This window comes from Anser anser (assembly GCF_964211835.1).
Source record: "Anser anser genome assembly, chromosome: 15".
NCBI lineage: Eukaryota > Metazoa > Chordata > Aves > Anseriformes > Anatidae > Anser > Anser anser.
In genome coordinates, this window is record NC_139736.1 from 6,409,286 (window position 1) to 6,423,567 (window position 14,282).

At 39.3% G+C, this 14,282-nt stretch overlaps 1 protein-coding gene across 5 annotated transcripts in view; it reads left to right on the forward strand.

The window, feature by feature from the left end:
• The window catches only part of PRKAR1B (protein kinase cAMP-dependent type I regulatory subunit beta), a 101,568-nt gene that overhangs the window by 69,790 nt on the left and 17,496 nt on the right, over window positions 1-14,282 (forward strand). For all 5 annotated transcript variants that reach the window (XM_083799483.1, XM_083799484.1, XM_083799481.1 and 2 more), the window contains exons 8-9: window positions 7,734-7,794; window positions 11,355-11,476. In XM_083799483.1, the coding sequence (XP_083655609.1) occupies window positions 7,734-7,794; window positions 11,355-11,476 (183 nt within the window). The remainder of the gene's footprint in view (window positions 1-7,733; window positions 7,795-11,354; window positions 11,477-14,282) is intronic.

Genomic DNA, 14,282 nt, shown 5'->3' on the forward strand with positions numbered 1-14,282 from the left:
GGGAGGCAGTCAGTAGTAAATGAGACCTTTCTTCAAGACATTCCTAAACCATAGGGCAGGAGAACTTCCTAACACATTTAAGAGGCACTCTGAACTTATTTGTCCGATGTCCTACATGGATGCAATGGAGGGGTGTCTGGGATAGTGGGTGCAACGAACCTGCATGCTGCAAGGAAGGATTGAAGGTATAAAGGAGAAGGAATGTAGGTGGAAAATAAATGTCAGCACAAGGCCTATGTTCTTTGGCTTTTTCAAGCATAGCTTTTTATGGCTGCCTTTAACTTTGCTGTTTAGGAATTGAAGCTTAAGATTCACAGGCCTCATAGCCTTGACATAATTTCAGTCTCAGCAATGATGAAAACAGTGGAACCTAACGTCATTCAAACTTGTACGCAGTTCGGGTTTGGTCATGTGTCCGTTACCATCTGATAGCAGGCTTCAGAAGATGCATATTTGATGCAGAGACAGGATTTTGCTAAAAGGGCTTAAAGTCCAAGTGGAAAAGGCTATGTTCGTAATGCTGGCTTTAGCCATACATATCACTTGAATATCATGCATTTACTTCTGTTTGGCTCTAGTGTAGTGATAACCGCTTTTCAAATTCATGTACAGATTTTGTGAATCGGTGGCCACTGTACCTTACATAGCAAGCTCATCTTCTGCAGTCGATGAGACCTTTAACTTAACGGAACTTCCTTACATCTTTCTCTCCCTCTTTCTCTTCTTTTTCTTTTTTTTTCTTTACAGTTGGGGCCATTAAAATTCTATTACATTAGATACCCAGAAAGCATAGTTGTCACATTCTCTTATTTAGACAAGAAATATTTCAGGTAGCAAGGTGAATTAATTGATGTAAGTATTAAAAATGTCCCATTTTTAGTGCTGCCCACTGCAAAAGCAATGTACTTCCCCAGACTACATAGATTCTGCCATCCTCTTATTTCTTTGTAGGTGCAGTGTGGATAATTTCTTGGCTGTAGGTGAAATGTCTGTCTTTGTGCATTCATATGAGGCAGGTTACAGTGGCTCCCTGCACATTTCCTCAAGCCCAAGAATTAATTACATCATGTTTCAGTGTCCGCATTTCTTACTTGAAGCTAACTCCACCGTTACTTGGCTGTTTTTGCTGTATTCAGTTTTAAGATGCAGTAGTAGGTGCCTTTCAAGTCTCAGAAAGATTATTTCCTGACATTTAGCCTCTAACCTTATGTTTCTAGAAAGCTGCTGGATATTTTAGATGTAGAAATGCTTCTGCCTTTAAATGAGAAGTAGTAACGCTTAGGATAACTTTTGAAATATATCATTTAAGATGATTCAAAAACTGAGAGGGAGCAGTGTTTTTTTTTTTATTTCCTGTTTGCAAGTACTTTTCCTGTTTGCAAAAAAAAAAAAAAAAAAAAAAGAATCAATGACCTTTTTCTCCAAAGACTTTTTTTTGTCTGTAGTCAGATAAAGTCCTTCCATAACCCGTGATGATGTTTTTTCTTTTGTCTGCATTCCTTCCTGGCCATGACCAGCCCCGTTTTTCTCAAGCTAGTGTTGAAATTTTATTCAAGTTGTAAATATTTATTTGTGAATCATGCCTTCAGGTCCACACTTGCCAAAAAGATTTTATCCTGTCATGAGACACTTGACTCTGTACCTCATTTCTCCTTGCAGGCTCTGTTTTGGTTCTTTGCTTCACATTCAGTCAGCTCTGGTTTTTATTTCTGCTTAGTGCCATTTTCCCCACTTAGAAGTCTCATCGATACTGACTGGTTTATGGTATGAATAAAATGTATCTCAGGAGGTTTGTGAGTTTCGGTTTTCCATTTTCCTGGATAGACAAAGCCTGATGCAAAAAGTTCCTGCTGGCTTTTAGTTACAGTTGTCATCCATTTATTACTTTTGCCTGTCCCAAAAGAAGTTTGTTAAAATAGATATATTTCTTTATATTTCATTGTCTCAGCTTAGGTACCCTGGTGGCTTGAGGGTCACATTCAAGTTTGTTTTAGCAGCTGTGATGATTGTAAAAGTTGGGATAGTTCTTTTTGTTAAGATTTGCAGAGAAACTGCTTGGCTTTCACTGCAGTCCTTGACAAAGTATTATACCATGTAATTCATCATACTAGATGGATTACAAAAAACACTTCAACATGTTCCCACCTCAGTACGCTCACAAATTATCTACCCATCTGTGTGTTCCATTTGTTTCATAAAATTATCTGTGCTGAGTTGTGTACTTTTCACACTGTTGCAATTTTTTTTATGTACATATTCTCTGTGTGTGCATCCGCAAACAGAAATTTATGTATGTATTCTATATTTAATTATTTACGTTCTTCTGGGAGAGATGTAAAGGAATTTTTGCCTTAGGATTCTCATCTAATTCAGTTGCTAAAATGTTGCTGCTTTCTTCTTTGCATTTGGGATTCAAGAGCATCACAGAGTGGGGAACATCCCAGGGTAGTACAGTATTTGTATTCTAAATATAGCAAATACCACAAATACCAGAGAAGCAAATGTCTGTATCCCAACATCAGATTGATCCCCCAGACAATTCAGTTCCCAGACTGAGGAAATTTGAAGTATTAATTTCTTGTAATTTCTTCTATAAGAGAGCCTGATTCAGGATAATTTAACTGTCTTATAGTTCCCATGGTCCAAGATACCTGGCCCTGAGAGGGAAGTTGCATTGCGTACAATACTTTTTGCCTGTTTGGCAAACTTTGCTCCTAGAAAACAAGTTGTAATATTGGGATATAAGTAATAATAAAGCAAGGTTAGTCAGTTCCTAATGTTATGCCTCATTTTATTTATGCTATTTTGGCTTTGCTTTACCATCTTTTCACAGCTTGAATCTGAGAACAAGTTCTTTAGCAAGTGCCTTTTTCCACTCAGATGAAGTCAAGTCAGAAGGACTTTGTGTTTCATAAAATGTAGATTGCATGACTGCCAAAGCATAAAGCAAATCCAGAGCCTGTATTCTATCTAACATCTGCGCATCATAGCACCAGGACCTTGTGGATACTGTTTTGATGGCCAGTATTGCATTGTTTCAGTGACTTTTTTTCAGTCTCCTGTAAGAATGTACACCCTAAGCATTGTTCAATATCAGGTTTACATGGGGATTAACCAGTGCTGGAGCAGTCCAGAAGGCCATTCCGGCGCTTCCTGCCAGCTGCATACCTGCCAGCATTACTCTTTTATTTGAAACTTGAGCCATGCTTTGCCTTTCGGTAGCCATTTGTTTGGCTTCTTACTGAAGGTGGAGATTTCTAGGAAGGGCCCAATCAACTCCAGCCAGCCCATCTGCACAGCTGAAAAAAAGGGAGCAAGAAAGAAGACAGTAAGAGTGCTGGAGGAACAAAGCAAAGAGGCGAGCAGAGGGGAAGAAGGGCAGAGAACGGATTAGAGAAATGGGGAGGAAAAATGGAAGAAAACAGAGGACGTGAAGAAGAGCCAGCTGGAAAATAGATGCATTAGTCCTGTTCAACAAGACCCACTGTAATCTCTGTGGCATTCATTTTTCAGAGCCTGTGTATTGCCTAAGCTAAGGCCAGTGCTTGCTATGTTAAATGGCCCTAAAAATGGCTTTGAGCTCTTTTCTGGGTGGATTTGGCAAATGCAGGTGATCTCGTTTCTCCTTGTGACTGTTTCGGGGAGGAGCACTGCAGATTAGAATACTAATGACTCTTCATAATTAGTGAGAACCACCGTCTTTAGGAAGATGAGGTTGTGCCTGACAGCTCAGAATTGGGGAGAAAGTGAACAAAGGAAAGTGGGGAGAGGGAGAAGCAGTGACTATTGAAATAAGAAGATATTAATAGGTTAGAAAAAGCAGAAGTAATAAAGACTTTTTAGAACATGCCATCAAGAACCCTGCCAGTACAGAATTATTCATGTACATTTACTATTGTTTTTATCTGGCTCGAGCAGTAAGATTTCTGCTGCTTCCCTTGGGGAGCTTTTCTGCAAGAGAATAAATCTGAAGTTGGGAAAACTTCTTTGATATTCATCTTAAATTAGATTTTCTTGATTTTCCCCTATTACTTTGAGTTATGTCAAATTATGCTGTATTAAAATGTCCTATCTTTCTGTCATATATCTGTAGGTGATTATCACTATCTGCTTAAAAACTTTAGAACCATGCATGCTAACTATGAGCATAGTTTACCTATGATCCCAGTGCTGAGCTAACCTATACAGGCTGAATTTGTTTTGCTCCTTCCTTATCAGCTCTCCCCAAGTGTTTTAGCGGTTCTTCAGGCTTGGTTCAGCTTTGGAGCACTTTTGTGGAGAAGAGGTACCCAGGCAGAGTGTAACACACCAGGCGCAGTCACATCAGAGCCATGGAGATGGGACTTCATTCCTGAATGATGTCTTTGGGTATACAGACCAAACTAGCCTTGTTGCAGGATGATGTTGCAAACCAGGTTCTCCTCTACTATCTGTCAATCTCTTTCAGCTTTACTGTGTTCCAGTTTTCTTCCCTTCCTCAAATATCTGTGTTTTGGAGCTCTTTTCCTTTGTATTTTTAAGCTATATTTTCTGAACAGAAGCTCATTCTGTTATTTTTTGCTTCCATTTCTAATGTCTCTAGATCCACTCTTGTTATTTTCCTCTCCTGGGAAGCATTCATGTTATCTCCTAGTCTGCAGATATTATTACTGTCTGATTTGTAGGTGCTTCTAGAATAACCATGAAAATACTGCATAAGATCAGACTTAGCACATATCCCAGTGAGATTGCTGGTTGACACTTCTACAGAGACTACTTGAAGGGTAATAGAAGAGGTTACGTGGTATTCATACTCCTGGCCTCATGGGTACAGTGGCTAGACCAAATGAAGCAAGTATAAAAGGGAAATCAGGAGTTAGGTAACACTGCATGCATGGTGGGGAATGAGAGGGTAATATTGGGCTGATGGAGGAAGGTGGGAAAGTAGGCAGTCAGCGTGTTCTCCCTGTTACATGGGGAGGAAAGAAGATCAATACCAATGGCAATAAGAACATGCTTTGGTTTCTTGTAAGAATTCTACTGCTGTTTTTTCTTTTTTTTTTCTTTTTAGCTTATATTAGTGTTCTCCCAAAATCTCTTCCCCTCATGCTTATGAAAGCTTGAGCAGGAAAACACACACAAGCAAAAATAAAGCGATGTTCTGGCCCCTGCTTGAGCGTGAGCTAGACATCTTCCTTCTGGAAGAGGAATTGGGATCCAGTTGTGCTGACTGGGAACCAGCCTCATGCTATGCAAATTGCAGAGATGCATTGCATGCCTGGCACAGTGAGATGAAACTCAGCTATCAGGTGGCTCCTGGGAACCTGGAGGCTGTTGTTTGTCTGCTTAAGGAGAGATGGAGGTTTGGAAGGAGCCATTCTGCAGGCTGAATTGTGAGCCATTAGTTGGATCACCTTGGATTTCACTGCATATGCTGGGAAATAGGATTTTAAAGCCTCACCCACTAGTTCTTCAACAGGCTTTGTTCTCCCTTATCTATGTCAGTGGTATCATTTAGAGACATGGGATGTTTAAGTTATACATGAAGAGGAGTCCCAATTGTAGTTGAGGTTTGAGATAATGAATACACAATACAGATAATACCACAATACAGGTAATGATAATAGCACATTCAATTAGTTCTTTCCCCTTCTATTTTGCTTATGCACTTCTCTTCATGGTGAATTGTGCACCTCTGCTCTTAGTTTAGCCAAGAGCTAACACACCCATCGTCCTGCAGGAAGTGATGGGCTCTTGCCCTCCGGGCCAGCCGGGATGCCAGCAGTTCCTACCTTCCTGGGTCTTGTCTGCGTCTCTAAATACTCAAAGCTGTGGTCAGGCGGCACTTATGGCTGCTGATTACTGCTTCTTAAAATTCATCTGTGTCCACAGTCATTTTAAAAGCATTTTCCACATCTGTCCCTGGGTGCCCCGGCCCATCGCACTAAACCACCAATCTGGTTTTCCACAGCTGTCAATTTTGCTGGTCTAGTTTCCACTCGATTGTAGGGAGGAAAGCAACAACTGTGCAGTGTCCAGTTTTCCATTCTTTGTCTCATGGTGAGCTGTCAGGATTTGGCGTGGTTTGCAGAGCCTCCCCTGTTTGAAGTTCATTTTTTTCTTTTTGGCACTTCAAATGCTCCAGGGGCCTCTGAGGTTGAGAACCAGGTTTGTCAGACAGAGAGGTCAGACAAGGGTTAGTGATGCTATCTCTGAGAGGCCAACTGTCAGCACCACGCTCGGAAATTATGAAAGGGGTGCAAAGGAGGGAGACCTTGGTGGCTGCTGCTGATCCACGGAGACCTGGGAGGAGCAGCAGCTTCTGACGGTGCCGAGGCTGTTTTGGAGCAGAGGTGGCCCAGGAGAAGAGAGCACCCGGCAGTGTCTGCTGATGCTCATGCTAGAAGCTGGAGCCACGGCCTGCTGAATTTGGTGGAAGAAGTCCCTTTTCTTTTGGTTGTTGGACCAGGCCCCACCTGAACAGTGCGTGTAGGAAGAGGGACAATGCTAACTGCTTAGCTATATCACTGTGCTTGAATCCACTGGCCTTTCCCAAGTATTTCTGAATGCTTTAATGGCAACAGGTGAAATGTTTCTTTTAATTTTCCTTTGTATATCCTCACTTTCTCTGCTTCCAGCACTTACCAGTGCTCCCTTTGAGAAGGAGGAGTAGAGAAGTGTCTTTTTCTGTAGCAGACACTGACATTTGATTTTTTCTTTCTGGCCTGTGAATGAATGCCATCTTCATTTCCTTTTCCTTCAGAAGATGAGCACCATCATCTTTATGCTGTTCTCCTGCTTTGTAGATTTGACTAGCAGGCACAAGACAACCTTCAACATCTACTAAGAATTTATCCAGACAGAAATGATGTGGGCTGTCATATGGCAGAGTAAACTATAGGGTAGCAAGGAAGACCCTGGAATTCCTCTTTGGTACCCGGGAAGGGTTTCTTTTCCAGTCGCTTGTGTCCCTGAAGGAGTTATAGATTAATTAATATTTTTTGTCTTGGTAAAGTTGCATTGTGTTTATTTATAACTGAATCTCTGACAATAATGTTTTCTGGAATGACTGCTTAAGAGTGCCTTTCTGTGGTGATCAGACTTCACGTAAGCATAAGTTTTCTCAGTAATTTGTCACATAAAAAGTCTTACTAAATTGGGAATGACTGTGCTGGTGGCTGCACATACATTGATGGATTGTCTGCTCCAACACACTTAAATCTTGTTAAAAAATAATATGAATAGGTTGCTCAGCTGTAGCAATACATACAACATTGTACAAGATAAAAACAAAGGCTTGCACACAAACACTCCTGTCACGAAAGAGGTTCTGACCTAAAACAGTGGGACCCATGAGGGGGCATTTTATGTTTTATCCTACTTTGTAAATTCCCTTCTAGTAGGGCCTCATTGGTAACAAGATACATATTGAATTAGCTAAACAGTTAATTGATGAAGCTCTGGCTTTAAATGAGTGCCTGTAAATAATGGATACAATACACCCTTGGTGTCCAGTAACACCAGTGAAGTCAGTGAAATTACACCAGGGTTGAATTTGATTCCTTCTGTCTTTGCTTATCAGGAATACAACTTGCCCAGACATTTTATGGGGAAATGTTTGCCTTAGGCTGTTTATACTGGCTATGCTTAAGATTTGGAAGGGGAGGGAAAAAAAAAAAAGCAGCTGTAGGAAGAAAACACAAAAATACTTTGTGTAATGTCCTACCTTCTTTTTCTCTCTCCTTTAATAACAGGGCAGCACACTGAGAAAGCGGAAGATGTATGAAGAATTCCTGAGCAAGGTCTCCATTTTGGGTCAGTTGCCCTTTGGACTTGTGTGTTAGTTCCTCTGTTAGACATGCTGGCTGAATGAATTTTGGTCTTCGATGGCCATGGTGGTCAAACAGGAGATCTCATAGTTGCATCATTTCCTAAGGAAAGAAAGTGTAAAGGGCCCTTTTTTAGGACTTGTTTTTCTCATTCTTTAATAAGCACTGAGCATTTATGTTAAGGGCAAATCTTTCCTTAAATATGCCAACAGGCATGCACTTGTAACCTTTCAGTAGCTGCTGTTACTGAACTGCATATAGATAGAAGAAAAAGCAGTACAGAGTTATGAATTTATCGTAAAGTCTAGTTACATCCTTTCAGGTGACAGGTGAGAAGCTTTTTCCTGCAAGAATACTGTATTTATGTGCACTAAGCAAACTACCCTCACAAATCAAAATGGACTGATTTTTTTTCTTCTGTCTTTTACAGCCTCTGTCTCACATTCTTAAAACATCTGTTTAGCTTCTTGTCCTTGGATTTTGTTTCCCTTTGATTAATGTGATAGCCACAAAATTCGGACATGTTCTTGATGGCCTTCAGTAGGAAAAACAACAAACCCATAATGCCTGACCAATCAATCACCATTAGGAGAACAAAACTTATAGTAACGAGGACAGTGTCAGACAGTACAATGAAACGTTGATTCTGTAGGAGAGCCATCATGTTTCTACTAGGGCTATTTTGAAAAAAACAGTTGAGGATTAATTTCCTATATAATTAAAGTACTTGTATTACTGTTTAAACACTTTATTTCATGTTTATTGTATTCCTCTATGATTTGAGCTTGGGTACCTGAAATATGAGAGAGTCTTGATGAAAATAGATTTGAACTTGATGAAAATAGATTTGAACTTTTGAGAGGTTCTATGCATGAAATTTTCAATTATATTTGTGTGCTTAAAGTAAGGCCAAGTGTATTACTCACTTATTAATGAAGTTTTCATCATTTAAATGCTTTCTTTTATGCTTAATTTAAATCTTTCTAAATTAAAAGCTTAAATTATACTAAATTACAATGAGTATTTAAAGAAAAAAAACATCTCTGCACCTGTACTAATAGGAAGCAATTACAACAATGAGACATCTCAAAACAATTTCAGAGTAGAAAGGTTATTCAAAGATGCGCTTCCTTAAACATGCGGTTTGCCATATAATTGTATCCTAGTTTGTAGTATGGTTCTTCAATCTCAGTAAAAAATGGGTAAGGACTTCAAGATTTGAACCTTTTTTAAGTACAGAAAAGCACTGGACAAAATAACACATCATTTCAGGATCTGTGAGAATTTAGGTGAAGTGTTTAAGGATCTATTTCACATGTCTAAATAGTAGGTGACAGCTGGAAAACTGCAAAGTATTTTAGAAATCTCAACACAGTACTGGGAAGTCAACTTCACCTCATGCATTATTGTGGTCAGAACTTGGCGATTTCTCACTGGAAAAACCTCTACCTGCTTCATACACATATTTTTTAAGGCTTAGTGTCTGTAACTAGGTATATAATTATAAGAATATATATATTTTTAAATCTTAAGGATTTTTTAGATTATCAGTAGCTGCTTATCTAAGGAGATACAACTACTCCATTTAAATCTTTTCTCCAGCTTTTAATTAAATGTAAAGCCGTGAATTTGTATGTACCTTTTAGAAATTAAAAAAAAAGGTCTACTTTATTTGATGTTTGAATTTAACACTGCAACTAAAACTTTAAGAGTTTTATCATGTACAAACTTCTATATCATACTCTGTTTGCAGGAACCATTAACCAATGTATTTGTAGTGGTACAATTCCTTTGGACAAAAGAGAGACACTTCGTGACTAGAGCTGGAATTAGCTTTGAATTTTTCATAAAGGCAACTGAAGAAAAAGTTTAAAGGGACTCTTTCTTTTCATTGTTAATTGCTGAGTTCTTTCTCAAAAAAAAAAAAAAAAGAAAAAGAAAAAGCCTACTCTAGTCTGTATGAAAGAGTTTTATGCTTATTTTTAGTCAGACAGAGCACTTTTGAATGTTGCATTGACAATGTGAGCTCGGACTTTGATATTAATGCTTCTACAGCAAAGGCCATAAATATACCAGGAAAGTGCATTAGTGATTATAAGTGGAAAAAATATTAGGAATAATTGTTTCTCAAAGTGCAACAGGAAGTGCGTAAAAATATGAAGAGAGATGTATGTGTGTCCAGCAACTGATTTGATGACTGTCCAGCAAAATTTACCTTTTGTGCATTTTCCACGTTGGTCTGGCTTTGTCGGGCCCAGTCTGCTCTTCTGAGCTCAGCCAGAAGGCTTTTTCGATTTTAGAGAACAACTCTTTCACCTTCCCACAATACTTCTATGCAATATATTGAACAAAATGGGAAAGACAGAGTCTGAGCAAACAACTTAAACCTAGCCTTGTTGTCAGAAGGCATATCTTGACTTAAATTGTTTGGTGATTCGCAATGAGATGAGTAAGAATCAACAGAAATTTAGTAAATGAATTTTAGCCCAACTTTTTAAGGCTGTGGTGGTTATATCATTGTGTTATCTGTTTCTTTTAATAACTTTTAAGCCTGTTGCTTTTCTCAGTCACATCTGATAGAAAGACAGAAGTTCAAATACAATTCATTGGCTTGAATTCTCATGCAAACAGGCAGAAGAGAGAGACACAGATGAGCATCCTTCTTCTCCCCAAGGGCAGAGCAGGTAGAATTCATCCCTTAGCAAAGGCACTGGGAGGAAGCCAGCAGGTCAGTGAGTAGCCCTGAACCAGCCACTATGCAGACTGTCTTTTGCCAGGCAGGTATCACAGGGGATTTATGGCAGCTGCAGGTAGGTGATAAGAACACAAAGGGGCAGGAGCCAGGCTTTATGAGTTCTTTTACTCATAAAATAGACTGTTAATATTTTCTTATTGAAGTTTACTTTGAAGTTTTTTTTTCTCTCTAAGTGGCGTAAGGAAAAGAAAAACAGCTCTTGCACTTTTGTGTGCATTCCCAATGGCCAAAACTGCAAATGAAACAGAGGTGCAACTTTACAGAGCTATACCTGATTCCACCGCCACTGTGCTAACTTGGACTTGCTATTGGTGTCGATAGTTCCTGATCTCACTCACGGGGAAAGAGTCTTCTTTTGGATTAGCACCTTTGCAGTGCTTATTAAGAAGGCCATCAGTAACCATCTGAGAGCAACTCTGATGAAAAACAGCATGACTTGTTCTGGCATCTGGGTTTCGATGTGGTAAGAGAGGATCTCAGTAGTATCTCACAACAGCTAGGCTGCTCCAGTGCACTGCAGCATCTGGGCAGTGCAGATCAGACCACAGACTTGGGGAACTGTCAACTTGTCCTGTCCAACTTTTAAGATTATTATCTGGGTGATTATGAAAGTCTAAGGCACAATGAATAAATTCATTTTCTCAATTTGAAGTTCGTGCAAAGCGCGTGGATGAGAGAAATGTTTCTTTTGTAACAAAACCAGGCATATCGGAGCTGTCAGTTTAGATATGAATCTTCAGCCAAAGTAAGAATCTTTTTATAATAAAGTTTTATGATCTTCAATACTTTAGAGTCCCTGGACAAATGGGAGCGGCTGACAGTGGCTGATGCACTGGAACCTGTCCAGTTTGAAGATGGAGAAAAAATTGTTGTGCAGGGAGAGCCTGGTGACGACTTTTTCATTATTACAGAGGTAAGTTTGGCATCCTGATAAAACTGTGTCTTTTCCTGGTAAAGATTAAGACTTATTATTAAAGACATTTGGTTTCAGTTTAATCTCTTGCTTCAGCAAGATGAACTAATTCCACTCAAACCAGGAGAATTACTCAAAATTCGTATGAATTCAGACACCAGTTTTGTGGAAATACCTTACATGAGTGGAGGAGGACATTCCCTAGTTTCCAGGAAAATGTAAGACATGGAGTTTTGAGATGTGTCTAGTGTCTGTACTGTTTGAAGGTTTCTTTTCTACTTAATTTTGCTTTTGTTCCAGATTGCCAGTACTTTAACAAGGCTGGCCAGGCACACAGTGCATTGATCTTTGTTCCCAAAGGGACTTACAGGGGAAATCACGATGAACATCTGTAGAATGGAGCAGGAGACCTGATCTGAAAATAGATAATTTGTTCTTTGTTTTGCCTTAAATTCAGTCCAAATGGCTGAGCCATTTTCTTGTTTACTCTCACACAAGCAGACAGATCTGTCAGGCAGCTGAAAATACTGACATCTTTTTGGGAGATTATCTGACACTTCAGTTCCACTGTTTCACTTCTGCAAACAGATGCTGATGGGATTTTTCCTCCCTCTCTGACATAAATATTTGGGTCTTCAGTATCTCACACAAATACTTAGACACTGTGATGTAACAAGTTATAAAAAGGTATTAGAGAGACTCAGATTAAGGCTAACAAGCCAGCGTTAGGATATGACTGTGTACGTATTGAAGTAGGAGTTTGGGGCATGGTTTTCAGTGCCAGCTGTGAGCGTTCATACCCAGATATATAGACTGGGAGTGGCTGATGTATGTCCTTGTGGTGACAGTTCAAATGCACATCTCAGGCCAGATGTTACATGACCAGCAACAAGGCAGTGATGGCAGCACAAGGGGTGCTGGTAATCTGAATTCCTACCAGTGGGAGATGGGTTAGATGGATGTAATGAAACTGGTGTCATTGTGTTGCCTTGGGAGGTAGTTGTATGTACACAGAATGCGTCTCTGGTTCCATCAGACTGCTGTGTTGTGATGTGATTTTAGGAGGAAAGAGACCATGCCCCACACAAACGGCAAAGGGCTTGTACAGCATCCATTCCAAATGGCTTAGAGGCCAACAGGTTTTCCTTTGCTTGCTACTTATCTGTGAATTTTTGAACAGTTGCCTCTATCCAAGGCAGCCAAAATTTGGTTCATAATCAATATATGATACTTAAAATTCCATTCTTTCTTCCCTCTTGAGTGTTGGATGCTGGTGCTGAAATACATATTTGATTTATGAACATAGTTTCTCTTCTGAAATAACTGCACCTGCATAGTGCACAGCTACACACTTGAGGAACTTTAACTGTGATGAGCCTTCAAATCAATAGTGTGAGAATAAAACCAGACTAGATACTAGATAGGGATTTTTTTCATTAATAATTTTTTTATTATACAAGAAAAATATAGGAAATAATTTGCTCCTTTAGAAATATGGGATTTTTATTCCTACGAGAGTTACTAGGTGTCTTGTTATTCCTTGCAGCAGCATGAGACTAGGAAAACCTGATTTTCTTAGCCATCAAAACCCATGTGGAAAATTGGCAGCTTGCTAAAGAACTACTGAGGGCCATTATTCTCTCCCTCTAGAAGGAACAGCTGTTAAGACTTGAATGGGTAGAAAAGTATTAGCACTGTGTACTGTGTAATCATAAAGTATCTGCTCACCTCAGCCATCCACTATAAATCTAGCATAGTTTCTTACTTTAGAAATTGCCTGTATTTTTCTACATTAAAGAATGAACATCCAGTATCAATTATTTCTTGTGCTGCAGTAGTATTTTTGCCTGCTCACATATAGTTTAAGGTTTATATTTTAAACCTGATTTGACAGGAGTTTGCATCTTTGATGTTCAATTTGTCTGCAGGATTGCTGATGAAGCCACCAGGAATACTTTATTCCACAAACTTTGGTTGAAATTAATTTTGGCTGGTTTGTTGTCACAACATGTTGAAAAGTCATTAGCTTCTTTCATATATTTATTGATGTTTGTGGCCTTATAATCCAGAACACTACAAATATAGCTAATTTGTTTGGCTGCTACGTGTGCAGAAACCATTTCATATGTCACCAGAATGCAGCTTCCTTTGGAGTACAGTATGTCCAGTAGTACAAAGCTGAACTTTCCCACAGAATTTTTGGGCAGGATTCTTATTTATTATAAAACGTGGTTATTCATGACATGCCTTAAACAAATCAGTTACCAATTTGTAAGCCTGTAGTGCAACTAGAGAGATCACCAGCATCACAAATACAGGTTCCGAGTGGGATCTTGTGACTCCTATCATAAAAGGTTCTCAAAGACACCCAGGACTCACAGATTTTAAATTGTTAGCACAGTTTTCTGCGAACTTCGTAAATTGCTTATTTGTGGTTAGCCTGCAATGCTGCCTTCCTCTGCGACATCCTATGGGATGCTATCTTTTAAGTATACTGGTTCTGCAGGAGGAAACAGCCTACAAGTGAACTGGCACATTCAGGCAGACTGAAGTGCAACCATTAAACACCTTTTTAAAGGGAGACTTCCAGATTGATCAGAAAAGCAGCTCCTGATTTAAACGAGGAATATCATCCTAGTTAGTACGGATAAGAGTATTTAGTTTCCCCTTTCTATCAAACAAGCAGATTAACCTTTTCCCTTATTTTCTTAGTATAACCTTTTTCATGGCTTTCTGTACAGCATCTGCCTCCAGTGTTGCGCAGATCATGGTAGGGTGCAGGCTGTTTGAGTTGCAGGCTGTATGC